The sequence below is a fragment of the Struthio camelus genome, chromosome 13, assembly GCF_040807025.1.
Source record: "Struthio camelus isolate bStrCam1 chromosome 13, bStrCam1.hap1, whole genome shotgun sequence".
Classification (NCBI taxonomy): Eukaryota; Metazoa; Chordata; class Aves; order Struthioniformes; family Struthionidae; genus Struthio; species Struthio camelus.
In genome coordinates this window covers 11,993,674-12,020,117 of record NC_090954.1, presented here as the reverse complement: position 1 = coordinate 12,020,117, position 26,444 = coordinate 11,993,674, and the positions used below count along the sequence as shown (strand labels likewise).

The following is a 26,444-nucleotide window of genomic DNA, read 5'->3' as shown; positions in this document are numbered from 1 at the left end:
CACATGATGTTAAATGCTTCACTGACTCTTTTTTTTTTTTTTTTAAAGTTTTCAATACATGTAATAGATGAATGAATTTTTTTAAAGAAAATTTTCATCTCAGTGGCATGCAATGGGTGGATGGAGGGCAGCGTTTCAATGAGTAGTTTACAGTTTCACTTTCTGCAGACACTTGAACATAGGACCGTGTATCTGTGACAAGCACATTGTGTTGGTGGGAAGCTCCAGAAAAGCATGAAACGGCCTGGGCATCAACCGACCCGTTTTCAGTTTGCGTAGATGTGTCAGTGTGTTGAAGCGTGCTTTGGGTTAACCTGAGATTCCCCTCTCTATCCCTCTGTGGCTCATTCCTGCTTCACTATGTCCACAGTGTGAGTCTTGCCCGTAAGCTGGCTTGTGCCAGCAACATCCTCCACGGGAAGGGGTGCTTGGCAGCCCTCCACCCTTTGAGCCTCCCTGATGTAGCATTGTGTGCCTGCAGGGCATGGCAGCCAGCCCACTCCCCTCTGCTGCTGCCCCCAGCCTTGCCTGATCCCCTTGGGGTTGGAAATCTTGGGACCGTGACTCGAAAACGAACACTGAGCTTTACGTATGTAAGGCTGGAGTAGGTAGCCCCCTGGCCCCAAGGGCTCACCCTAACCTGCTCAAATTGTGTGGATTAGACTTTGGCCTTTCAGTAGCTCACCTGGAACAAAAGGGGTGATGGTTTGATGTGCTGGCCCTTCTCAAACTTTGTGTGTCCCAACCTCAGCCTTCTGTTTCCCAAAACTAGAAAGTGTGTGCAACCTTCTTCAGCTGCATTTATTGTAGAGACAAACTTAAAATGACTCATCACAGACCATATGTCACTTAGGATGAAAATCTTGTTAATATGGCCCGCTGTACATGATCCATCTTCTGTCGATAGTACATAATCTTTGACCCATGTGCTAGGATCATCATCACATATAAAAGGAAAAGAGAAAAATGTAAAATACTTGAATGAGAGCTTGTATTATAACATTAATATTATTCAGAGTATCTGCTTTCTAGGCTGATGTGATTCATTATTCTAGTAATGCTTTAGTCCTTTGTAATTTGTGGTAATTATGCTTTTTCCTTTTTAATACAAAAAAAAATGTATAAAAATAAAAACTTCAAAAGACAATGCAGTTTGGGTTTTCTGTTCTAGTAATCTACTTACTCTCCTGAGAGAGCTGTAGGTTCTGTGAATGGGTTGAGTTCATATGTGTATGGCTGTAAGAACTGGAGGAGGGTGGGGGAAGAGCTGGCTTTCGTGGGCAGAATTAAGTTGACATCAGGTAAGTGCAGTGCAGGTCAGCTCTATGCGTGTTCTCAAAAAAACTTGCTTAGGAAGGACATGGACCCAGCAATAGTGAGAATATGTGGGGTTTTGTTTGTTTTTTGTTTTGTTTTTTTGTACCAGGCCCCCAGATGTTAAGAGGATCCTAGGGAAAGTAATTTCCAGCATGTCTCGATGTGTGGTGTAGGTACCCGCGGATGCACGTACAAGTATGAGTGTTTTCTATTGTACAGTGCGATCCTTCTTTACAGGGTTTCACCGATCTGCATGTAGCTCAGGAAAGCAGTGACCTTCCCCCCCCCCCCCCCCACGACATGAAAGTCCCTTTCCATAGTTTTGTCACTTTGATTTGTGCCTCCTTCTGGTGTGTGGGAAGTGAGATGAGGCTGAGCAGTAGGAGGTGAGTTACCAGGACTTGTGTCATGTAGATTCCAGACTGAAGGGACCTTCCCATGGGAGCAGTGACTTGGAGGCTTATTTTCTTCATTCGCCCATGTCAGTTGTTTTACCAGTAAAAGCACAAGTGCTCCCACTTGCACTTTGCTGTATCCCATGTGGAAGAAACTTGCTTTACATTTGCAGAGATCAGTTTGCGGAGCTGTGGATGTGACAGCCCTTAATTCAGATCTGTACTAATGTCTTGCACAATGAGGAACTGCTCATGGGAAGCTAGAGCCTCTGAGGTGTGTATAGAGGAGTGTTTCTAAAGCCATGGCCCCATTGCCTTTCCATTGCGTTCCAGGACAAATCATCCCACGTTCAAGGCATTCTGAGATTGGGTAAGCTGAGTCTCAGCAAAATAGTGCTTTTGAATCCCTACAGTGTGTAGTTCTAGTAATTTTACTGATATTTCTATAGGATGCAGCTGAAGGACTAGTAATATGGCCAAAAGTATGGCCTGTGAAAACTGAAGTGTTTTGACCTTCATCAGAGTACAGGAACCCAAAAAACAATCATGTGGCCTAGAACACATCTGGCTTAGGTGCAGGCAGCCAGAACCAAGGAACAACGCAAGTCATTGCAAAAAAAACAACCAAGCAAACGAACAAAAAACCACCTAAACTTGTTTTGAAAATACCTTTCTAGAGCAGGTTTTTGTGCCCTAGACAGCAAGTGCAGGAATCTCAAGTAGCATATTTGAGTTCAGCTTTGGGTTTTGTTGCTTAAGAGCAATAACCTGCTTCCCAGTTAAAATACTGTTTGGCATAAATCGCTGTCTCTAGCTCTCCTGGTCACTGGGCTGTGCAAGAACTGCAAGCTCGTGGGGCTCATTCTGCCCTCTTGGGAGAATCGGGGATGCTTTCTGAGAGCGGTGTGAGGCTGAGGAGGACTCTATGTCTCTTGTAGGCTTTGGTTTGTCTGAACAGGGTATCTGTTCCATGCAGATAATCCAGCAGTCCCAGGACTCCATAGCACTGGTTGAACCTGCCAAACAGGATAAACATCACTGGAAGTTACTGAGGTTACCTCACGCTTCCTATTTCCATCTCCTTGGATAAGCCGCCTATGTCATTTCTCCCACTGTACCAGCCTCCCTCACAGGCTTATCCGTCAGACTTGCTGAAGCCTGGGTGAAACTTCTCCTGGAACTGTCCTGCTTGCTGCCTTATTACCCAGAAATGATCCTGCTGAACAACAAGTTGTCTTTCTCCAGGGTTGCTCAGAGCTGCAGGAGCAGCTGGGCAGTAAGCTGGAGAGCCGCATTGCCCATGTCTGTGTACTCTGAGGCCAGGCTGCCCAGAGACGCAGCTGCTGTGCTGCCAGCACTGCAGAAGCCATCAGCTGGCATAGCAAGTCTGCCCAGCGAGCCTGAGGTCTGTGGGGATCCCTGTCCTGACATAAGCTGAGCTTCAGAGGAAATGACTGATAACAAGAGCTGGCTCTATGTTTTGGGTGTTGCCCTGCGCTTAGGCTGCAGGAGAACTGCCATATTTTCTGTTCCTGCAGGAGAAGCAAACCATATTAAAGGAAACATTTGTATGAATTTAATGCATGTCTGGAAGCTGGGAACTATTCCTCTACTGCTTTAGTGTGCACCTCTGAACTACCTACTGAAACTAGGCTCTCTCCAGTGTAAAAGGTGGCTGAGAATTTTTGCCAGGAGGTATTGACTGTGATTGTTTGGGCAAGATACCTGATCAAAATGCTGCTAATCCCAGTGTATGGGGGAAAAAGACAGGCAGGCTCCTTCTGCAAACTTGTATCAGCTATGCAATTTGCCCTTGCTCTCTCTTTTTTCTAGATTCTATGCAGTATCTTCTAAACTCCTGGGAAGAACCTTGCAAAGAACCATCTTTGACCCTGAGCTTGTCCTGGGGAAAGTCCCGGTGATACCTGCTACTGTAGACAGTATGTGCTTTCCTCCTATGTAATCTTAGGAAACCTGAAACACCCAGCCTCAGCTGCTGTGTTTGTGCTTTGTAGAAAGTTTCCAAGTCAGCTGATGGAGAAATGTAGATCTCAGGGAGGTGGCTGGCAGCTGTATAGGCGATCAGCTGGAATCCTCTGAAATCCAGACCTGTGCTGTAACTGTTTTTAAGAACTGATAGCATTTGTCCTATTAGGTGAACTAGAGACGTTTCTCTGCTCATACACGAGTTACGCAAAACTGTTTGACCCTCAAAAGGAGCTTTGCCTGTCAGCAGTGACAGTGCGCAGGCAGGAGGGGAAGGGGAAGCTGAGCAGTGCCCACACGTACTTGAGGTGGTGGAAGTCGTGGAATTCTGGCGACGGCAGCAGGGGCAGGTGGTAGCCACAGTGCGAAATGCTTGTCGTTAAAAGAACCAGGGAGAACCACACTGTGATTGAAGCAATATGAGACCCCATGATCATCGGGCCAGTCATAACAGGTAACATGTTGGAGAGCTAGAAAGGAGAAGCAAACTCGGCCTCATTAATGGGTCCACAAAATGCAGATTCCTCTCCTAGCAGCTGAGTTGCTTAGCCTGGTTGATATATTGCATTAATTTTGTGCATATACCACAAAGGCAAGATCCCTCTGCAAATACCTTACTAAAATTCCAGCATCATCAAAGAAATAACTTGCTCTGAGGCAACAGAGTCATACTTGCTGCAAAACATACCCATGGTCCAAGCTCCCTCAGCTTGTAGTAAAATTTACATGCGAGCTCAAAGGTGGGTTGTGAGGACAACATGATTTTAATAACTTACCCTGGCTGGAGTCGGGGGTCTGAATTTGAGCTTCACTTTGGAAGAATGCTGAAGCTACTCTTGGGCAACCTAGCTAAACCGGGGCACTGGCCTGTGGGCATGTGCAGTCAAAGGTAGCAACGTGATGATGCCAGCTGCATCACTTCTTTGGGTAGAACAAGTAACACAAATGGCTGTCATTGCCCAGACCAAGCTTACAGCAGCAGCTAGGCTCAGCTGGACTCCTGAATCTGAAAAATAAGTTTGCTGTCCAAAGACTGACAATTAAGGAGACTCTGGTAGCTACAGTTCATGGAGCTGGTGCTGCAACCCAGGACTGTTGTTCCAGCAGATGGTATTTAGAAATGGAATAGTAGAATCTTCTATGGAAATGGAATAGTAGAATTTGTGTTTTTTTCACGAAAAACCTTGGCTGATGCAGAACTGGGAGACAGGGGAGTTCTGCAAACACAGACCTAAGCCACCAGCATGACAATCATGACAGAAAGCTGAGTCCCTGCAGTAACCCAGACTGTGCAAATGTTGTATCTTGTGCTAAAGAAAAATCTGTGCTTCCAGGTCTTGCTCTACTTAAGGAAGCACCATTCAATTATTTCCCCTGTTGAGAGGCCCTTGGATCTGTACTCCTTAAGCTAGCGGAGTCCAGTATAAACAGACAACGTAACACTTCTACAGCTATGCTTCTTGGAAACGCAGCTTAGCTTTCTCTTCCTAGGAAAGAAGCTTGCTTTCCTTCTCTTACCACTTCTCCTCATCCCATGGAAATCACACTCCACGCGGGGACTAGAGAATGACCGTGGGAGAATCCACTTACTAGGTGCTCTACCGGGTGAGCATAAATGGAGACCACACCAGTGGGAGCTGTCCATTCGTGGTGCTTCTTGTGAATGTGCTTATATAGGAGTGGGAGATGAGCAAGCCTAAGTAGAGAAAATAGAGAAACGTTGGTTCTGAGCCCCATAAGAAAGGAACATAGAGTAACATATAACATAACTGAATTTCTGCTGGGGGACTTGCTCACACCCCTTCTTTAATGTAGAGATTTTAGAGCATCTGGGAATAAGAGTGTAGGACTCCTGCCTTCCCGCTCTCTGGCACTGAATCTTCACTCAACGGATGGGTCCACTGGCTGCTGTTAAACACAGAAGTCCACACACATCCCATAACTCAAAGTCCCTGAATGACTGATTTGCTTGAATCTGGGAGCACCTTTTGGGAGAATACTTGCTTTATTTTCACCATTTTAGATTTCTCCCTACTGACAACTGTTAAAGATAGGATTTTAGGTTACATGGGCCCTTAGTAAGAAATGGCCTTTTTAGGTTCTCTGTGTGCCTTTGTCCGAAAGGGAAATCTACCTATTTCTGGGAAAGCTGTGCTTGCTTGCCACACAGTCTTGAACGGTTTCTTTTTTCCTTGCTTTAGTTTTTTCCTCTAATGTTGGTGCCCGTGCTCAAGCGGCCTGCAGTGTCAGCATCTAGGCCCTGTTTGGTAGGTGTTGTACAAGTGAATGGGCGATCAGCCATTGATCTCTTGAGCTTTTTTCTTTCAGGATATTGTCTTGTTCTCTTTTTTAAGTAGTTGGATTATAGCTTTTGTATAAAGCTAGCTGCTTTTTTTTCTACCTTAGCCTCCAAGCTGCTCCACATCTGTAATTTTACCCAAAATACTTTTGCTCTTTATAGTTACATGCAGCATCCCAGCACCAAAACCTCATATAGCAAAGGTGGCTTCCAATACCTGTAAGTTTTCCCATTAAATACAAGACTGATGGAAGAGTGGGGACAGGCCTATTGCTGTCATAAGAGAGCAGTATAGTTCTTAAGCTTAAAGGCATGGGGACAGAGAGTCCCGTTCCTGCGTTCAGCTCACCTGTGAGAATAATAGAAGAGAATTTCCTCTATTGAGGTGAAGATGCTCAGCTCTGCAAGGAACCAGTGGAAGGTGGGTATTTCCTTGCTGAAGGTGTTGCCCCACCCTTTCATGATGTAGAACATGGGTATAAGCATTAGGAAGGAGACAAAGAACTGATTATACAGCACTGTGTATATGGCTTGTTGCAATTTCTTTGTATCCACCTGCAAAAGAGAAGTCAGGACTTCAGACTAAACCAGAAGCAATGTGGCTTTGAACTGGGAGGATAAAGAGCTTTAAGAGGTATGGGCTTTTTTTCATATTAGTTTGCAGATCAACTTTTTAATAAGCTGTCGGACAATCCAGATCTGATCAGCAGCATAATTACAAGACCTGCCTTCTTCTCTACAGTTGATGTACAAGACCCAACTTGATTCTTCTTGAGTCCTATCTACTTGCAAGAGCTTAACAGATTCTCCTCCCCTCTGCAAGCCTGAGACTGCGGGAAGTGTTTAGCCAGTAGAAGAGGCACAATGAGAAATACTTACAGGATCATTCTTGCCCAGCTGAATGCGATAGCGAGTAATGAAAGTTGGCTTTCCTGTTACGTCAGCCATCATGAGGATTCCATTGAAGCTCCAGAAAACGAGGCTAGGCACCAGTGCAGTCCCTGTGGCATGAGGAAAGGTAGAGATATGTGAATAAATGGGAGATACAGGTAAATTATAAACAAAATACAGTGGACTAGTATCCAGAAGGCCCTGGCTAGGGCCTGGCTGTGCGAGGTGCGCGTTCCCTGCCCTGAGGTGCTTTAAAATGGAATACAGGTAGATTCTGACACCGTGGTAAGACCTAGGGGATAGCGAGGAAGTGAGCGCACAAGTGTCCCCTAGGCTGAAACTTGCCACAACTGAGGGTAAGAAAGGGCTCTTCTGGGAGGTTGTGGGGTTCTCTGTCAGGGGTAGTTTTTAAATACAGGTTGCACGTGGCTGAGTTGATCCTTGGCCCCTTCCAACATCCCTGCCCGGCCTGTTTACCAACTGTTAATGACAGACCGAGAGTTGCATAGGTGCTACAGCAATAGTAAAATTCACTGATTTGCTTTAGTTTTCAGTTATTAGTTCTACTGAGTTGCTCAGTTCTCTGAAGAGCAAAGAGCGTGGCTTCACAGAAAAGCCATTTCTGTGCTTTCAGCAGCAGCAAAAAGGTCACATTTTTACTCTGTATAAGGTACCCAAGGATGAGCTAGTCCAAAGGAAGCACAGTTGCACTGTGTCAGTTGTGGATGGCTTTGAGGCCTATATGCGCTTTTTCAGTTGGGGGAGTTATGAAGTATGGGAAGGTACGTCCACATCCCTCTTCTGGGGGCAATAGCTGGATGGCTTCTTCTACAGTGGAGGGTTGTTAATCTGAGAACTCACCAAAGAGGAAGATTGCCCACTCCCTTCCCTCAAAAAAGTAGTAGAGCTTTAGCCATGTTGCTTGCCAGAAATATCCTGAAGTCTCCCAGATCTTCTGTACATACCTGTGGAAGCAAGTGCTCTTAGTCACCCAGGTTTTAATCAAACACTTCTCCCATCTTTGTCCACAAAAATGTTTCTCCCCAAGCCCTTTCGTTTGAATAATCTTACCAAAAAACAGTGTTCATTAAGGCAGCGAATACCAACGGCCCCATAACCAGGACAAAGGCAGTGATCCTCATGGCATCCCAGACCTTTTCCTCCTATGAGCAAGCAACAACAGTGAGCATGTGCTGCTGTGTCCTACACTAGCCTTTTCTTGTACTTCAAAGAGAGGAGATAAAGCGGGCCATAATAGGACTGCCTTTGTTTCACAAACATTCTAAAGAACAAAGCAACAAAGCTGTTGTAGGACACTGTCTGTGGTGGTGGAGTTCACGCACACATCCATTGGCCATGCTTACAGAGACCTGAAGTGTCACTGACGTGGAATTTCTCTGGAATTACCAAAGGAAGAGAAAGGACTGCTGATTTTTCCCTCCCTGTTTTTATTGGGCATATTTCTCAATATCTGGAGGACTATCTGGGACTTCTGGATAACTCACAGTAGTAGAAATAGAAGAGCTGGAGGTAAGGAATGATACTCTGTCTTATCACCTCTCTCACTCTGCCAGTATGTGCTCTCTCCCACTGTGTAATACACTTCCCCTTGTAGTAACAAAGAACTTTTATGCCTGGATGACCTGGTTAACAGCTCCAGTTAATTCAGAACCACTTCTCGCAACATCATTCTTAGCTTTGAAGATTGATTCTGAAGACAGACTCATGTACCCAGAAGTTAGCCTTTTGTTCCCAACTGTAACAAAGGTCTAATATGAGAGATTACCTCTCCCTGCATAGTTTACTTTGCTATGCCTTTAGTACTTAGTACAATTCTAGTACTAAGAGTACAACGTGGCTAGTAGGTACCATGTGCCATCTGTACAGAGCAGCTACACGTTCAGAAGGATCTGAAATACTGAACTTTTCAAAAGTGGAAGTACTCTGTACTCAGTCATGGAAATGTTATCTACTAAATACTCCTGCACAGCGCATAAAGGCATCTGTGATGTTTGCGTGACTTCTATCACAGTAAGGATTTTAACTATACAGAGCAACCATAAGAGTCAGAAAATGATCCATGGGGACCTCTTGAGTCTAGTAATACAAACATTCAAAAAGCTGTGTTCAATATATCCGAGTATTCAAAACCTCAAAATCAAGCTGTTCAGCAAAGACATGGCAAGTATGTAAGTATCCATCTGTCTTTTAAAGTAGCCCAAGTTGGAATTGGTTCCAGAGTCCAGAAATTTTAGTTTCGGTTTTCTTGGGTGAATATCCATAATATTTATCTATGGGGTAAAGGATGAAAAAAAAAACCAGTGCAATTCTAAAATAATATACTGTCATAACTGGCTAGTGTCTTGTTTGCAACTCTATCCTTCCTGTTTAACTGTGTTGTTGTGCTGCAAAAACAGACTGGAGTAAAAATAGCATGATTCATAGTTGCTGCCCTGTTCCTCTCCTGTCAGCGAGGACAAACAAAGAGATCGCTAATAAATGCTGCATGCAGGTATGTTTATAGTAATGCAATACAGAGAAATCCTCTTTATACAACTTTTAGTGTTAAGAGCTCTTCAAATTCTGTAAACACAGCTACAGAATATTTACCATCACTACCCAGAATCTTTATGCAATATTTATCTGTTCCGGGACAGAGCTTTGCTGATTAGCATGGAAACTTTCCTCAGTAAAACAAACAAACATTTGTTGCTGTCATCTGGGTTTTTATCAAGTTAGTAACCGGAGAGGAAGTAATTTAAAGGACTCTCGCCCTACAGCCTTATGTTTATGAACCCCATAGGCTTACATTAAAAACAATATAATCAGCTGCCACCATTATCACTGAACTGAACTAGAAATGCAAGGCTAGTGGAAGAGCAATCTATTCCAGCTTCAGACAGGGCATGCAGGATTTGGGGCTGGAGATTTGCTCTCTTAGCATTTTCATATTTCCAGTTCCATCCATGTGACAACTCATACATGCTGACATAAGGTAAGAATTCCTTACGCTTTAGACCCTGGAGTACTATCTATGTCTACTTTAGAAAAAAGGCTACAAAGGCTATACAAGGCTTAGAGAACTTTAACAAAACAGTATCCTATAAATCCTTGTTTTTCTTGGGATGAAGAAAGAACTTACCAAAGAAAAGCTGTAACGTCATAGAGTGTCAAGCAGTATTTCAGGCTCTTTAGCATCTTCCAACTGAAGATCTCAAGAGTTTCAAAAACTCATAACTCCTAATACACATCTGAGGCTATGTATGTCTTGCTTTGAGACGGGGGGGGGGGAGAGTTGCTAAAGCTCGGCACTTAGGCTATTTTAAAAGGCCTTTGGCTAGAAACTGTCTTGTTTGAGACTCTGCTTTTATCTCACGTGAGGAGGTGATTACATGAATGATCATACAATATAATTACATGAGCTGTAGAAGCAGAGAAGTTTACATTAAAAAAAAATCCTGTCCATCAAGTCCAGTTCCCTGCTAACACCCTGTTTCTCTTCATGCCAACAGCTCCATTGGAGTGATTCCCAAATTCTGATCCACAGATCGCCTGAGTTCTTGTCCTTACAGGGCTTGCACTAATTAGCAAACTCCTGAAGCGCAGAATAGGGTTGTTGCCTGCAAAGTAAAGAGACTAGGGCACACCTACTATGAAACGTATTGTTTAGTGTGACCACTTTGAGGACCAGGCCTAGTCAGAAGGCCCAGCTTCTGGCTACACTGGTGTGCTGTGGTCTCTTGCCTTACTAGCAAAGATAACAGGCTCTTTGCCACTTGGTGCTGTAGCTGCAGCCCACGGGACTGGGCAAATGTTGCTGTAGTGATGACTGAGGAGCTCCTAGTTGTGCTAAAGTAATCAGAACACAGATATGTTTGCCACTTCTCTTAGAAGCTGATTCAATTAACCTGTTGCAAACCTGTTCCAGTGTCTGACCACCTTTACTGTAATTTTTTTTCCCTAGTATCTAGTCAGAATTTCCCTTCTTATGACTTAACTTGCATCCTTTGCCCCTTGCTCTTCCGCTGTGCACCTCCCTATCTTTTCTACAACCACCCAGTATAGGTAGTTGAAAACAGCAACATGAAATTATTCTAATGTGACACTAGAGTAAATAGCGTTGGCTATAGTTTTCTATAGTTAACGAGATTATTCTGCCTTCAGAGGATCTTGTAGTAGACAACACTGGATCTTAGAGAAATAGATATAAAAGGGTTACTCGATTACTACTAGTAGCTCGTTGGAAGGTGATGCTCCAGAAAGATTCCATACAGCAGTGCTGAGTCAAACTCTTCTAAATCTTAAGCAGGCAAAAGACTAGAGTGCTGAGCACAGTGAAGAGCGTGACTCTGCTTTGAGTTCTTACGAAGGAAAAGAGCCATTGCTTGCTCCCGTCTTATATTCTGTGAGTTTGGGAAAGAATTAAAATAATGAACACATTTATTGTCCTCCTCCTTTTGAAATAATCAAATTACGACAGGAGTCTTACTTAGGCAAAGCCTTCCCATTTGAAATAGTGCTGCCATGTTTGCTTTTCCTTCCTCTCTCCAAAATCTCAGTATGTGCTACATTTATTGAGTCACATGTACAGAATAAAATTTTATGTTACTTATACTAAAGCAAGGTAAATCTTGATTGATCATGTTTTTCCCCATCTCACTACCTACTCTTTTTTTGTTGGATAATGTTGTCTTTTCTGACTCAGAATACACCAAATACATTAGCAGAAGCATTCATGTAACCATGGCTGCTTTGGCAAACCAAACATTCCATCCAACCCCTTGGCATTAAACTCATGCTGGCATGCCAGACAGCCCAGAATCAACCAATGAAGAGTTTGGCTGGCTGGAGCCATTTCAAAATATTACACAGAACTGATGCTGTTTAAAAGAGTTTCTTTTAGGTTATTTCTAACTAGTTAATACAAAATTTGATTCAAACCAAATTCTCACCTATAAAGTAATAATAATTATTTTGCTAGTCACACTCTCAATGTAAAAGGGAAAACATAAACTAGTCAGTAAAGAACTGTAATACAAAATACAATTTTTATTCTCAAGTACTTCTTCATTTCTCCAGCAACTGTTCATGAAGAGATCTGTTTTCACTGAACTTAACCATTCCAGTTATCAGAAAAAGATAGTCTGTCTAAGCCAGGTTTTAAAATGCTTGACGTAAGCTGAAAGGGAAACCTTTAGAAAGCTTTAGAAAAAGGAACTGCCATATTTTTGAGGTCTGTTTCAAAATTCACATTATTGTTTATATCCCACATCTGTTGTCCCCCTATATTTCCTCTTGCCAAGACAGTCCCAAGCTTCGACTGCACCGGTGTCCACTTCTCCTTGTACTTACCCAGGATGTATGTCTTGTTCTGACACCAAACAAACAGTCAGGCTGCTGGCAGGTGCAGAAGCTGACCAACAGGATATGTCTGTAATGATGGACTGACTGCCTAGCAGTTGCTTGGTCTGCCTTTTTCCCTCTTGCTTGAGTCTTCTATTTTAGAACTTACTTCACTGGAATCCACCCTTATAGTGCACAGGCAGTGGAAAACAACCTTGCCCGAGGGGAAAAAAAAAAAAAAAAAGGCTATAACTATTTGTGAAAATATAGAACTTACAGAAACGAAAACTTAAGGACCACCTACCTGGTCACTCCAAAAGTTGCATTTTAGCCACGCTATATGGACAGACACAGGACTATATTTCGTGTCTGGTGGGTGTCCTATCGTGCCAAGCACCACACGGATCTGAAGGCAACCAGAGTACCTGCAAGAGCTCACAATCACATTTTAAATAGATACATGACATTGCCTTAAAATTATTTCCTTGAAGTTTCTGTCATATATTTTCAACCTACTCTGCCCCTGAACTCAGGCTGCCCATTCTTTGCTCACCTCCTGCTGGTTGCAGCCTAGCAGAGTTCCTCTGTGTCTATTCAGAGCCCAGAGTTCAACTCCTCACCTTTCACTCCCGCTGCGGAAACTTTATGAGGGCTTAGGCAAAGGCGACAGGGGTGTGTTTCCAATCGAGAGCTGGCTGTCCCCTCCTAGAGAAGTCATGTGAAGCCAATGCCATGTCACTGCTAGTACAGGCAGTGTTCCCTTTGCATATGCACACACTGTCACTCATTTAAGCATTTGGAATGTATCTCTGCAGGTGAGAGTTTTCCACTGAGAGTTAATGCTTATATCTGGGAATAAAAAAGCCAGCTACACCTTAAAGATGAGTATCTTTTATAATGCACTAATTCATGTTTTGAGCACAAAACAAAGCGTCAGTGCAATTGAGTAAGTCAAAAGTGTATTTGTTAAAAACAGTACGGGTTATTGGGGAATCTGGTAAAAAAAAAAAGCAGTTCAGTTTTCAATATAAGTAAGTGTTGCACTAACTCTGTTGTTACAGTGTGTTTCAAACCAGTTACACCAGTTACAGTATTGGAACTACCTATAAGCAGAAGATGCAAATAGCTTAGAATGTGCTCAGTTCTGTTTAAATAAGATGTTTAAAGACCATGAAGTCTGTAATTATGGTATTACAGGTAGCAAGATGTAATTTGCAGTAGCATTTGTCTTCATTATGCAGATGTGGCCCCAATACACGTTATTTACCTAACATACAGTGCCCTATTATGAACCAAACTCTGAGAAGGGAGGGTGTTACTACTCACCATAACTTTCCAGATTTATTTTCCCACACAACAAAAAATAAGGAGTATTTCCTCTCCCTCCTAGTTAAACTTGTCTGGTGCATTCATAGGCGAAGCAATATACAGTGCTATTTTGTGAGCAACATCTCAGCTAGCCACGGTTAGAGCTGCGGAGAGATCTGCAAGCATGAGTAATGACAGTGTCTTGCTGTCTGTGCCTGGTTTCTTCTACCTCGCACTATACCTATGCTGTTACCAATTAACTTTTTCTGGAAGGAGAATATTCCCAGAACTCCCCTCCCAACATCACACTGTTTGTCCTCTTAGCGCTAAAACCATTTGCTGTTGCTTCATTTCAGATTTAAGACTGTGTTATTGTTTGCATTGACGCTTTCTCTTGACTAATTCTAACTATTTCTTAGTGACAAAAGAGTTTTTAATTCTTAGCAGTTGCTCCTAATTGTTATTTAGCATACAGCAGACTCAACAAGAAGGAAAGTGATTCCTTCAAACTATTTACACATACACAGAAGAGGAAGTGGAAAATGGCATTTCACGAGAGGGGTGCCATGTGAACGTTGTCCTGAGCTGATACTTATTTGGAATGGCTCTTCACTAGGAGAACTGTTCACCCAATACGCAAAAGTAGGTGAAAAGCCAGGGAGTTTTGCAGACCCCAGAGTTTCTTTTAAACCTGTTCAAATCAGACACAGGTTACAGCTGAAAGCTCTACACCCAATAGGAACAGACAACCAGTATTTTAGTCATATGAGGACAAAAATGTCATTTACTTTTTGGACTGCAAGTCTGGGTCTAGTCCAGGTTGGAGGTTATCTAAAAGCTGCTTCTATTTGTTGGTTAGCCTGGGCCCTGCACTGGTATCTTCATCACAAAACCCTCCAGTGTTACTGCCACCTTTGCCGAGGCTCAGCTTTGAGGAGTGCAAGAAGACTGCTTTCCTCTCAGTGGAAAGGATTTTTGATCAGACACTTCATAAAATAACTTCTCTTTGTTCACTCTCTACAGTTTTTGTAGTAGTCACTGTCTGTTTTGCTGTTTGTAAAAAATATTAGAAGGAGAAACACTAGGAATTAGCTTAAAGGATAGTATAAAACCATGCTAATAATTCCACTAATGACAAAGATGAATCCTGGAGTTCGTGAACCTCAGCTCATCATTAATTCCCTGTATACTAAGCTATAGTTCTAACCATCTGTGAGGGCATGTGTGTGCCACCTAATACTTGTTGAAACACCTTTGGAACAATAGAAGTTTTAGGAAAATGGAAATGATGGTTACAGCTAAAACATGTTCAGCAATACTTTTATCTTTTAACTCTGAAGTCATGTATTTTAAGATTTCCATATATAAGCTGTCTACTCTTTGTGCTGCTGAAAAGGGCATGATCCGGAATATACAGCTCATATTGACTAGTACAAAAATGTTGAGCTAAAGCCTGTCAATCCTCCTTGCAGCGTACTACATCTACACATGGACTGGTTTTGTTAGTGTCGTCTTAACAGAGCTGTATAGAGGGTGGGAAGCCTGTTCAGGAACCTGTTCTGGAGTGATGAATCTGAAAGCAAGTCTGGTAACTTCCAAATATAAGAACTATGGGACTGACATATTTTAAGAGCAGTCTGCCTTTTCCAGCTATTTTTCCTTTGTATGCAGCTGAAATTAGCCATGATGAAAAACACAAATTCTGTTCTCCTTGAGCAAAAGGTCTGTTTCAAACTACCGCCAGCACTCAAACATCCTAGCTTTTTTTTCTAACCTAGTTGCAAACTGGCAAACATATTAAGCATAATTTATCCCAACTGATTTTTTTCCTGCAACATATTTTCGATTAGGGTAACAAAGCATGCACATTTCTGTGTCCTGAGAAGATTCTTCCTCCCTTTTTGCCTGGATTCAACATAAATTCAAGAGCTGGGCTTATGAGCAAGAAAAATAAAGTACATACCTTACTCTGAACTCTTTAAGTGAAAAAAAAAACAAACAAACAAAAACCAAGAATCTAATTCCGTATTTATGGCGTGCTGCAATCTATCCCGATGTATTTACCTGATAACAACTTAGGTTTCTTTGCCCAAATTCAAGTGACCATAGGAAGAAAGGTGATTGCTTTCTGCTAGTCTAGCATGTTGCATAATATATGCATTATATGACCTAGAGACTGCAGGTCTAAGGTGAGATGGCAAAACAGTAACTATCATCTACGAAGATAAGCTTTGAATTAAAATGAAGTTCAGTAAATACTGCTTGATGTCCGTAGATGCTGACACCATCAAGGACACTTGCTAGAAAGCAGCAGTATTCAAATAAACTTATCCTAAGAGGTCTTACATTTCTGCTGAGGTATGAATACTCAGCCTGGGACACCGAAACATGTCGGACACGAAAGACAGTGACTCCCTCGCCCCGCCAGATAATTGTATCAGAATAGTAAGGAGGTAGCCGAGGTTCAAGAGGACAGACTCCAAGGGAACCCAAATGACAGGCAGGAAACAATTCTGCAGCAGTAGCAGAGCTGCAGAATTCTAGGTTGCAAACCTGCCCAAGAAGGCTGGCAGCCCGGACGAAGCGAGGTACTACCTCCGCTTAATTGTAACTACACAGGCTTCCAAATACATTGCCTGCCTGCCGGCAGCATCGGCCAGCAAAGCAGGAGAGCTGGCAGCGCCGTTACGCCAGACGCGTTACATGAGGCTGCTTTACCTGACGGTAAAGCTCCTGTTGCTAATGTAACCTAAATGGCATTTAAGGGGGCGGCCCGTCCCCTCGGCGAGGGCAGCTGTTTCTCTCGGGGCTCTGCCACCCGGCAGGGCCCGCGGGCCGCGGCCGCCCCGACCGGGGCCGGCGCCGAGCTAACGAGGCGGCGCGGCCCGAAGGGGTCGGTCCCTCAGGGAGAGATCACCTAACGCCTCCCCCACCCTCACCCCCCGGGCGGGCTTTGGACTCGCCCGACGCGTCCGGCGCGGGGAGCTCGGGCGAGCCCATTAGCTGCCCCGGCAGGGGGAGGGAAGACAGGCGACTTGTCACAAGGGCAACGGCTCCGCGCAGGCGCAACCCGGGCGGAGCCCCGCGTGGCGCTCCGGGCTCCCCCCGCCCCCCTCCCTTCCTCTCCGCGGGAGCGCGCGCCACACGCGCGCCCGGCCACACACCCCGCCGCGCGCCCTAGCCCGTTTCCCATATCTCTCGCGAGAGCGGGCGGTGGCCGGGGGCAGCCCGGAAGTTCCGCCCCTCCTGGTGGCCGCATCGCGCCTGCGCGGAGGCGAGTGGCCCGGCCCAAGCTTCCGGGCAGGTAGCGGGGCGGGGGGAGGGGGCGGGGAGGCGATGGGGAGCGCCGGAGCAGACGAGTCGCGGGGGTGAGCGCGGGCTAGAGCGGCCGGGCGGCCCACAGGAAGAGGAGCGGCGAGGCCCAGCTCCCCGGAGCCGCGAGCGGCGGGGCCTGGCGGCGCCAGCAGGTGCGGGCGGGGCGGCCCGGGCGCTGCGGGAGGCCCCCAGCGCCGGCAGAGCTCGGGGCGCCGGGATCTCCCCTCCCCTCCCCTCCCCTCCCCTCCCCTCCCTGTGCCCCCCCGGTGGCGGCGGGCCCGGCAGCGGCCTGAGAGGCCTGGACGGCCGGGCGGGCCCGGGGCGGCAGCGCGGCCTTCGCGGCTGAGCCCGTCCGCTGCCGGGAAGCGGCTCGGCCCGGCGGCGGCTGACGGCCCCCCGGCCGTGAGGCCCGAGCCATTAGCAGCCGCTCGCAGAAAGGCTCTGGCAGTTGCCTCACGTCCCTCTCCCCGCTGTAGGTACCCTCAGCTAACTTCGTGCGAGCATACCGGCAGTTTGCTGCAGTACCTGAGCCTTAGCTGCGTATTTCTGTAATAATTTTGCCCGTGTGGTTTCAGAAAGTGATAGACAAGCAGTCATGCCAAGTGTGATTTATCCTAGGCGTTGTACTGCTGAAACGGCATTAGTATAAACTGGAATACCTTTCTTTTTCAGTGTTTCCTGAATTACATCAGAGAAGCATCTGCCTTTATAAGTGTCCTTTGTAAAGCAATCTATTACTTGTCTTCAAAACTATCCCAATAGCACCTTGGTGGAAGCTAAGCAAAATTAAGTGTGAGGATTCCCTGTTTGTGCATCTTATGCCTAGAGTTTCAGAGTTTATGCCAGGAGAAGATGAAAGGGAGAGGCACTATTGACTTGCATAACTGGACTCTATTAATTGTATGTCTACTCTTGTAACACAAACGGATGGTTTAGTTTTTCTTCTCTTTCAGCATGTTTAAAGGAAGTGATAAAAGCAAGGAAACAGTTAGTGTAAAACTTTAGCTTTGCTATTTGAGGTTAAGAATAGAAACGTGACTTACTCTGCTAGTGCATTCATTCAGATACCTAGATCTTTCTTCGTGTAAAGTACTGTATGTTTCTCTCTTTAATGCAGCAAACTGATTAGATCACACAGCTTGCAATTCTACGCTGTCAACTGAATTCAACATCAGCTGTTTTTACTACAATCCCTGCAAGATGCCAGCAGCCCTTGCAGAGAACAGCCAAGTTATCTGTGAAGTATGGGCAAACAATCTGGAAGAAGAGATGAGGAAAATTCGAGAGATTGTTCTAAGTTACAGTTACATTGCAATGGTAAGCATGTTATACTTGACCTTATTGCCACAGTCAGGGGATTTTTTAGGGGCAGGAGAATAAATTGATTCTTGAACCAGAAATGGTGTTTTCCTGTGACCAAACTGAGCTAAAAGTTAAGTAGTGAAAACTTAGAAAGCTGTTCAGTTATAAGGACTTCATGGATTTTGGTAAACATAGTATTCCGTACAGATTGAATGAGAGGTGGGGAAGTGAAAACCACTTTCAACATCTGAAATCATTTAATATTTAACTATACCCATTGCATAAACTAATGCAGTCTCAAATTAAAGAGATCAGATGTACAATTGGGTTTAAATCTTCAGATTTCACTGGTATACTTGTCCTCTGAATGCCTGTTTCCTTTTGGCTATGGGAAATGCCATGATACTGTAGGACAAAAGGCCTGCAAGTTGCAACTTGGTGGCTGGTAGGAATGCCTCCTTTTTTTTACTGCGGTCAGATGCTGATTCTTATGGAATAGATTTTTCTGGCTGCAGGTGTGGCAATGTGTTCGAAGAGTTTTATTTCAGAAGACCAAGGATCTTAATGAGAACTCTAGTTTCAAGGTGAAGGGAGAGATGGGAGGAATGGTTTCTTTCCTGCTCTTAAAAATAGGTATCTGCTCAGCAGGAGCCAGTTAATTACATAACTGTTTCTAGTTATTGTACTATGTCAACTTTGCTTAGGGAGTCTAAACTTCAAGACATTCGAAGTCCTTAATAGAAGTGTGGCATAAAAATACATATCCCTGCAGAGTATATGTTATTCAAAAATGAAACACTTAAAATCCTGTAAATGTGATTCAGTTTTGTTGTCATCAGTTGGTGGGAAACAAGCTTTCTTGCTTCTTTGCTCTGTTTGATGTTAATGAAAGCATGTTTAGATAGATCTATGCTAATGGCTGGACTGATATCATATATGAATAACTGGGCAGTAAGACTGGACACAAAAAGATTAGGCTAGGAGGAAATGTTGTCAGATGCATAATACTGGATTCTTTATGAAAGTTTTTGGATATGTTCTCTATCAAGCTGGTCAGAAGTTATGTGAATAAATTTGAGTGTAAAACTAGTCTAGAAGTTAGAGGTTTAGTCAAGATAGCACGCAATCACTAGCCAAGTAAAATGTTTTTTATGTAACACACAGTTTCTCTTTTGTTGAAGTCTGTTTTGATTGGCAGTAGCTTTTGTTAATTTAGGTGTTGGTTGTTTTTCAAAAACAGTGAAGATTATCACTAGCTGGACTATCACATTAAGACTGTGAGTGCTAAATTTAACTTGTATTTAGAACGTAAAAGAACACTGAATAAATATAAAATGCCCATTTTAGTGTATTTAGGGAAAATGAGAGGATTAGTCTTTCAGGAGAGAGATGTTTAGATTATGCAGTAGTGCATATTGGGTGATTTTATAACTTTTTTTTGCTCTGGAAGGAAACAACACTGAAAGAGGATACCTGGAATGAATGAATGAATATAATGATTAATGAATTGTTTAGTTTTTTTTTTTCCCAGTAGCTTAAAATACTTTTTTTCCTTTCTGCCTTCTATTATGTAAGTAATTTCATAGAAAAATGTACAGATTCAGCGCTGGGACCTAAAAGTGTGGAACTGAACGTAAGACTGCTAATAAAGGAAGTGATGTAATTTTTTCCCCCCCCCCTCCTTTACTAGGACACAGAATTTCCTGGAGTTGTTGTAAGGCCAATTGGTGAATTCCGCAGTTCCATAGACTATCAATACCAGCTCCTTCGTTGTAATGTTGACCTTCTGAAAATTATCCAGCTGGGCCTAACTTTCACAAATGAGAAGGGAGAATATCCTTCCGGAATCAACACCTGGCAGTTTAACTTCAAATTCAACCTTACGTGAGTCTTCTGAGCTAGGGAACGATCACCTATTCTCTGCTGATGCACTGATGTTTTCCTTTGGCAAATGCAGGTGTCACTGGGTTCATCACTGGTGAATGATTCTGACCAATACAAATTCAGAGTCAAATACAGAAAGATTATGTGGGAATCTGTTTTGTCATGACAGGAGTTTGCAGTATTTCTGGAAGTCAAAGCTCTGCTAAAATGTGATCCTTAATACTCTTTTCCTCGCTAAATGGCTTATACCCAGTATTTGTATGTGCCGTAAACGTGTGTTCTGGAACAATGCTATAGTGTGGTTTTTTTTTTTTTTTTTATAAACTGTATCTTTTAAAAATTCATCTCTCTTTGCTAAAAATAAATGGATGTGCTCTCCTCTGCAATGAAGACGACACCTCTTACAGACCCATGCCAAATACAAGCTGGGGCATTTAAAAAAAAAAAAAAACGTTGGTGGAATCATAACAGTTATTCAAAAGAATGACTTTGTTAAATGGAGTATGGCAGTAGTTCTCATCTCTTTTACAGTGTTATTTCTTTGTACAGTTGAAACAAACTTCATAATCCCTTTCTGTGTAATTGTAAAGACAAGTTAGCATGCATACCACTAGAGCTGCCTGGAAACATAAAGAGAGTGTTTCTCTGGCAAACACACAAATTTTTTGGAAATTGGTATTTTATGAAAATGTTACTGGAAAGCATTATAATAATTCTTGTTCATGTATTCTGTTCATGCATTTATTGACACCAAAAGTTGCAGTATTTAGTTCCCCAACCTTGTCAGGGCCTTAGAAGTATTGAAATCAGAATGAAGTATTTTGGACGCTGTGAATGCCTCATTTGATCCAAAATGATTATCTTTGTCATGAATTTTGTTCCCTCCCAGCATACCAAACGAAGCAGTCTAGTACAGAAGTCAGGTTCTTCCTCAGCTTTCCACCAAGCATATCATCACTCATTCCGGTCTTACTTCCTTAGTCATGTTTGTAAAGCAAAGTATTATGCAATTTTTTCCACTCCCAGAGATGGAAATGGAGATGAAGATAAGGCTGTAATGTGAAAAATAAAAATGTAGACAGCAGTGATGCTTGCTGCTTTAGAGCTGCACCTCTTCTGGTTCAGGACAACTCCCCTTTTCTCTGTGCTATTTTGTGGTGGTACTTTGAGCTTTGTGCTAGCAATATTATTCAAAACGTCCTGTAGTTATACGGAGGTGGATTCTTTGGAATCTGCACTAGTAATAGGATTATTGAGTGGTTACAATTGCAGAATAGATTGTTAAGAATAGATGAGGTTGCAGTAGTAGTACTAAGAAAACAGATTTGATCGGAATATTCTAGACAAACGTGGAACCCAGAGATGGCCTTACTGGTCACTCTTGATGGTTTGAAGTAAAGCATGTGGGGAATTCTTCTGAAGTGAGCTTGTTAGTATCTTGGGTGTGAAGCTGCCTTTCTCTTTCAGGGAGGATATGTACTCTCAGGATTCCATAGATCTGCTTGCGAGCTCTGGGCTGCAGTTCCAGAAGCATGAAGAAGAAGGGATCGATACTCTGCATTTCGCCGAGTTGCTTATGACTTCTGGGGTTGTCCTTAGTGACAGTGTGAAATGGCTGTCATTTCACAGGTAGGTCCAAGAGGATCACTGACACTACCAAGCGAGAAGTCTCTTGTCGATTGAAATACTCCTCCTTTTGTCCATGGAGACTTGACACAGGTTTAAAGGAGAGGAATTAGCAGCTCTGTAGTTCTTAAATAAGCTTAAGGATATAAAAGCTAAGTTAAGGAAGTAAGGACAGTTGGCACTTTGTTTTGTACTAGCGCTTCCTGTGGCCCGACTGTTGTGTATGTGTGGCTTGCAAATCATTTCTCTGACTCTTACAATCTTCCTCTATGGAAATGGTTGTTAACAAGTTGAAATATGATTTCTGTACTTACTTGCGTGTATTGTGAAGTAAGGGCTTTGTTTTTTCTTACTTACAATGTTGTTGTTCTTTTCAATTTCTGTCTTATGTTTATGTACAGGGGAAGAAATCTGTGTAGCGGAGGTGCCTTTCCTGTAGCATTTCAAGCAATTTGATTACAAAGCCTCTTTTGTCTTTGATATCATCACGAGTGAAAGGACTGGAGGGAGGAGGAGGAGGTGGCAACAGATACTCCTAGGGTGTACTGCTTCCTGTCTTGCCCATAGCTACAGAAATTTGCAATGTTGAGAGGAAAAGTATGTTCTTCCCAACAGCATAGCTGTTTTGTAAGAGATTAGTGGAGGTAACACAGGGAAGCGGTCAGAAGTCCTCCATTGAGATAGATGGTTAAGATGAATCCTGACTCTGATCTAGAAGAGTTTTATAAAGAGCTGAAAATGTTAAGGTGTGAAAGCTATAGAATATAAAACTCTGTGAAGAATGTGATAAGGCCACTGGATATAGCTGTTGCCTATTTATCTGGCTTTTGTATGTTTTTGTTTTCAGTGGTTATGACTTTGGCTACATGGTGAAGCTGCTGACAGATTCCAGGTTACCAGAAGAGGAACATGAGTTTTTCCATATCTTGAACCTTTTTTTCCCATCTATCTATGATGTAAAGTACCTAATGAAGAGCTGCAAAAACCTCAAGGTACTTGCATCTCCCCAGCAAGCCCATAGTAATGAATGGGCATCGACACTGTAAACAAGCAGTAAGCCAAATGACAGAACTGCTGCATGTATCAGGTCTATTAAAGCTGGAATGTGTATAAAAAAGCTAATGGTCACATATAGGTACCTAAAACTAAGCTTATATCTAAGACGCTGCCTCCTCAGTGTTAAGCCTGTCAATATGCGTGTTGCATAGGGGACACTCCCATAACCTTCCGGTTTACATATCAGTAACTGTGGAGGCGAGTTGAAATTCTGCATGCTTGTCTTCCCTATGCAAGGTGGAGCATTTCTTTTGAAATGAACTATTGCATGGCTTGATTAACTGGTAGAACACTCAGCAGGTTGAAAGTAATTTATCTACTGAATCACAGACTTGTTTGAGGAAAGGGAGGGAAAGGTCCAGCATTTGTAACCTATGAATATATCTACAGTCATCCCAGGTATCTGCAGTATGAAATCAAGGTACCAGAATTTCACAAGTGTGTGTATATGTTCTTGAACAATATTTACAGCAGTGTATCACTCAGAGCTGGTGTGCTAGTACTGCTGGAATCTGCATCCATTCATCTTAAGAGCCAATATTTGCAGTCAGCGTTCTGGAGAAGTGTGGCACAGTTTTGGCAAGAGATGGATTTCAGGAGCTAAAGCCTGTTCTGTTCTGATTGCAGGGTGGCCTTCAAGAAGTGGCAGATCAGCTAGATTTGCAGCGAATTGGGCGACAACACCAGGCAGGATCAGACTCTCTGCTCACAGGAATGGCGTTCTTCAGAATGAAAGAGGTAGTGCTGTATTCCTCTTCTTTCAGCAGCAAGACAAGAGGACTATAGTTCCTGGTTTGAGTCTTCTTTTTCCAGGCTCTGTCCACAAATGTCAACACACAAATGATTTTTTTTTTTTTTTTTTTGAGCTTATGGCAGCTCAACTTCAAAATGTCAGTCATAGGAAGTGTTGATATTGGCAGACTTGCTTCATTTATGCCTCTTTCTTGGGCTTATTTTAATTCCCGTGCAGCATCTTAGAGCTGGGTGACCTCAAATGACCTGTTTAATTAATGGTACATGCTTTCTGCTTAAGAGGCACAATTAAACAATGCCCATTTTTCCTTTTTTCTTTCTCTACAGTTGTTTTTTGAGGATACGATTGATGATGCAAAGTACTGTGGGCGGCTGTATGGCCTTGGCACAGGAGTGGCTCAGAAACAAAATGAAGATGTGGACTCAGCCCAAGAGAAGATGAGCATTTTGGCTATTATCAACAACATGCAGCCGTGATAAGTGGTACTCCTTAGCAGAACACGGTTACCGTATTGGCAGCTGCTGTCCTCAACCATTTTCCCTAACAGTGTCTCAAACAAAAGGCACCTACAGTATACAATACAGTCTGCAGAAGGCCTACAGTTTTGCTGAAGAGAAAAGCTGCATCTTCATTTGAAACCAAGAAAAGGAGTTGACTGAATTCCTAATGCCAGCATTGGTGGCTTGCCATCTTTTTAATACCAAGGGCAAGAGACAAACTACTGTGTATACCTCTGGTTTTTCCTCTTTATACTGTACAGAACCTGCAAGGAAGACTTAACAGTAGAGTATTCAGTAAGGCTAAGGGTCTGGAAATCCAGTGAAATCGGACACAGACATGCACACAAATTTGCAAATTGTGCTTTAGGAAGCTTATTTTAAAACTTCTGCATGTTGTGAGGGTGACAGCTTCACCTCATGTTTTGCTTATTTTTATCTTTGTAGTCTGTGGATATTGCTCCCTTTGATCACTGCGGAGGTTTGGGAAAGGATGACATTAAAAATAATCCTTGCAGCTAAAAATATTCAGAGATTTACTTTAACAACAGTGGGAATGGATATACTGAAGCTGATTTGATCATCTCCATAGCTTCTAATTCTGTATGGTACAGGTTTGACCCGTACTGAGCCTCAGCTTAGGTCTTATGGGTATTAATAAACTGTTCTGGAATAGATTAAAGAGAGCCTTGAAGTTCACCTTTGCTAGAGGACCCTTCTGACAGGGACCTGGACCAATATTCTGACTTTGGTCGGCTTCAACTTGGCATACAAATTTTGTTCTTCTCACTGCAGCACAAATAACTCAGCAGATGGATAAGTATTTTTCCCTCTTTCCTCCCACCTTCTCCAGCCCCTAATTTTTGCTACAAGTTTAACAGCTAACAAAGTCCTTTTTTCTTCATTATAAACATCTGAAAAGTAACCAGAGGATGAAAGAACATCTTGGGATTCTCACTTTTAAAAAACCAAGCTATTCTATTAGTACGTTATTTTCAACAGGTCGGTAATGACATTTCTTAAAAAAAAGGGAAAAGAAAAAAAAAAAAAAACCCAAACCCCTTTTGGACATGGCAAACTTAAAATTTTGACTGTCTTGCATTTTAAACAAGCTTAAACAATTCGTTATTAGGAGTTAAGGTTTAAAGCTGGTATTTAAAATGCTTGTAAATACTACTTGTTTTTAATTTTTGTAAAATAAATTTTTTTTTTTAAACCAGGCCTTGTTTCGGATTTTCCATATAGCACTAAAATCCCCAAAGTGTAGGACTTGGAGTCTGAATTAGAGCAGTGCCTGAATCTAAGAAAGAAGAGAACATATTTAAGCTTTGTTCTCTTCTTGCTGTTTATGATGTGCTACTAGGGCAATTAGTTTAAAAAACAAAAAACAAAAAAAAAAAACCCAAAAACCCCTGTTCTTAAGCTTATTGTACAGCAGCTGACTAAAGTTTGTTTTTAAATCTCTTTGGGTGACTATGCTTGTATTCTCTTCCTGCTCTTCTCTTAGCACGGCTAGCAGTGTCAAAGCAGTATTCTTTCAGCGCAGCTTTGCCCTGTAAGGTGACAAATTCATTTCGCTCAGCTGTCCTGTGTCAAGTTTTTCTGCTTCACCTGAACAGTAGTGTTCTGTCTTTAAGAGATGTAAGCTGCTTGGTTAAGTAGTAGCTCCCCCTTCTGGTTTTCAGGTACTGCATCCAGAATTTTAGCAAACTGCAAGTTAGCGGCAAAGGCTCACGAGACTCTTAACACGTCGAAAGAAGGATCTTCTTTAGGTATAACCACCAGCTTTTACCTACTGCTATTCAAGTTGCTTTGAAGCTTTACTCAGTCTGTGGTAGTATCTATCAGGTATTGGTATCAAGTCTGTGTTTTGGTTAAGTGACCTGTAACAGTTCTTGATCTAAATCCATCTTTCCTACTTTTTTTTTTTTTTTTTTTTAAAACAGGCTCTTTTGTACCTCTCTGCTTTCTAAATTCAGCCTTCTGAGCTCATGGCTGTATCCTACTGTGAACGTTTCTCCTGTATTTAAAAAGTTGCTTATGGAAATTACTAAGACGGATGCTACATTCCCTAAGGCTTTTTGCAGCCTTGCCTTTGCTCTTTCAGGAAGAGTTAACTTTTCTATTAAGACATGCAGAGCCTTCAGTAAGCTGCAAGACTGGTCATAGTGTTGCATTTTCGGGACTCCAGAAGCTGGTATCAATTCTGACCCTTCTAAAAGAGCCACAGCCCCACAGAACTTGATACTACCTATTGCCTAGAACAACCTAAAATTTACCATCGCTATAGCAAAAAGCATTTTATTTGGCCATGGACATCCCCAGAAGCAGGGACTTCCAGTTTTCTTCACTGAAAGCTCTTGCTAGTCATGCCTGATAAATGTAGCAAATCTTGCCTTCCCTTTTATGTTGTGAGCTTGGCTTTATTGCACAAAGCTAAGTCATGGCACCTAACAGCCCTGCTTTTTATC

The 26,444-nt window shown here is 42.9% G+C and overlaps 2 protein-coding genes across 7 annotated transcripts; one reads left to right on the top strand and one right to left on the bottom strand.

The window, feature by feature from the left end:
- Nucleotides 1–1,419: 1,419 nt before the first annotated feature.
- Nucleotides 1,420–16,450, bottom strand: FAXDC2 (fatty acid hydroxylase domain containing 2). 4 transcript variants are annotated; one of them, XM_068959634.1, is made up of 10 exons: nucleotides 16,258–16,450; nucleotides 12,536–12,656; nucleotides 12,241–12,445; nucleotides 7,960–8,051; nucleotides 7,750–7,853; nucleotides 6,877–6,998; nucleotides 6,347–6,552; nucleotides 5,289–5,394; nucleotides 4,002–4,168; nucleotides 1,420–2,728 (listed from the first exon to the last, which is right to left on the bottom strand). In XM_068959634.1, exons 4-10 carry the CDS (start codon nucleotides 8,028–8,030, stop codon nucleotides 2,572–2,574), a joined length of 933 nt encoding a protein of 310 aa, XP_068815735.1. In that variant the 5' UTR covers nucleotides 8,031–8,051; nucleotides 12,241–12,445; nucleotides 12,536–12,656; nucleotides 16,258–16,450; the 3' UTR covers nucleotides 1,420–2,571. The 4 variants fall into 4 exon arrangements, with proteins under 4 accessions (XP_068815735.1, XP_068815734.1, XP_068815733.1 ...); XM_068959633.1 differs by lacking the exon at nucleotides 16,258–16,450 and adding an exon at nucleotides 15,604–15,755 and having other exon boundaries at nucleotides 12,536–12,665; XM_068959632.1 differs by lacking the exon at nucleotides 16,258–16,450 and adding an exon at nucleotides 15,503–15,646 and having other exon boundaries at nucleotides 12,536–12,665.
- Nucleotides 16,451–16,666: 216 nt separating this feature from the next.
- CNOT8 (CCR4-NOT transcription complex subunit 8) lies at nucleotides 16,667–25,193 on the top strand. Of its 3 annotated transcripts, none has more exons than XM_068959625.1 (7): nucleotides 16,667–16,843; nucleotides 17,972–18,171; nucleotides 19,847–20,040; nucleotides 21,508–21,669; nucleotides 22,514–22,658; nucleotides 23,350–23,460; nucleotides 23,803–25,193. In XM_068959625.1, exons 2-7 carry the CDS (start codon nucleotides 18,055–18,057, stop codon nucleotides 23,950–23,952), a joined length of 879 nt encoding a protein of 292 aa, XP_068815726.1. In that variant the 5' UTR covers nucleotides 16,667–16,843; nucleotides 17,972–18,054; the 3' UTR covers nucleotides 23,953–25,193. The 3 variants fall into 3 exon arrangements, with proteins under 3 accessions (XP_068815726.1, XP_068815725.1, XP_009683954.1); XM_068959624.1 differs by lacking the exon at nucleotides 16,667–16,843 and adding an exon at nucleotides 16,858–17,006; XM_009685659.2 differs by lacking the exon at nucleotides 16,667–16,843 and adding an exon at nucleotides 17,141–17,326.
- The last annotated feature ends 1,251 nt before the right edge of the window (nucleotides 25,194–26,444 follow it).

Bases quoted from the DNA above. Each gene is read 5' to 3' on its own strand.
- CNOT8 (XM_068959625.1), top strand. From the start codon at position 18,055: ATGCCAGCAGCCCTTGCAGAGAACAGCCAAGTTATCTGTGAAGTATGG. The intron at 20,041-21,507 runs GTGAGTCTTCTG...TTTCTCTTTCAG, and splicing joins AACTTCAAATTCAACCTTAC to GGAGGATATGTACTCTCAGG. The intron at 21,670-22,513 runs GTAGGTCCAAGA...TTTTGTTTTCAG, and splicing joins AAATGGCTGTCATTTCACAG to TGGTTATGACTTTGGCTACA.
- FAXDC2 (XM_068959634.1), bottom strand. From the start codon at position 8,030: ATGAGGATCACTGCCTTTGTCCTGGTTATGGGGCCGTTGGTATTCGCT. The intron at 6,999-7,749 runs GTGAGTTCTCAG...CTCATGCCACAG, and splicing joins GTGGGCAATCTTCCTCTTTG to GGACTGCACTGGTGCCTAGC. The intron at 4,169-5,288 runs GTAAGTGGATTC...TCTCCTTTCTAG, and splicing joins CTCACCCGGTAGAGCACCTA to CTCTCCAACATGTTACCTGT.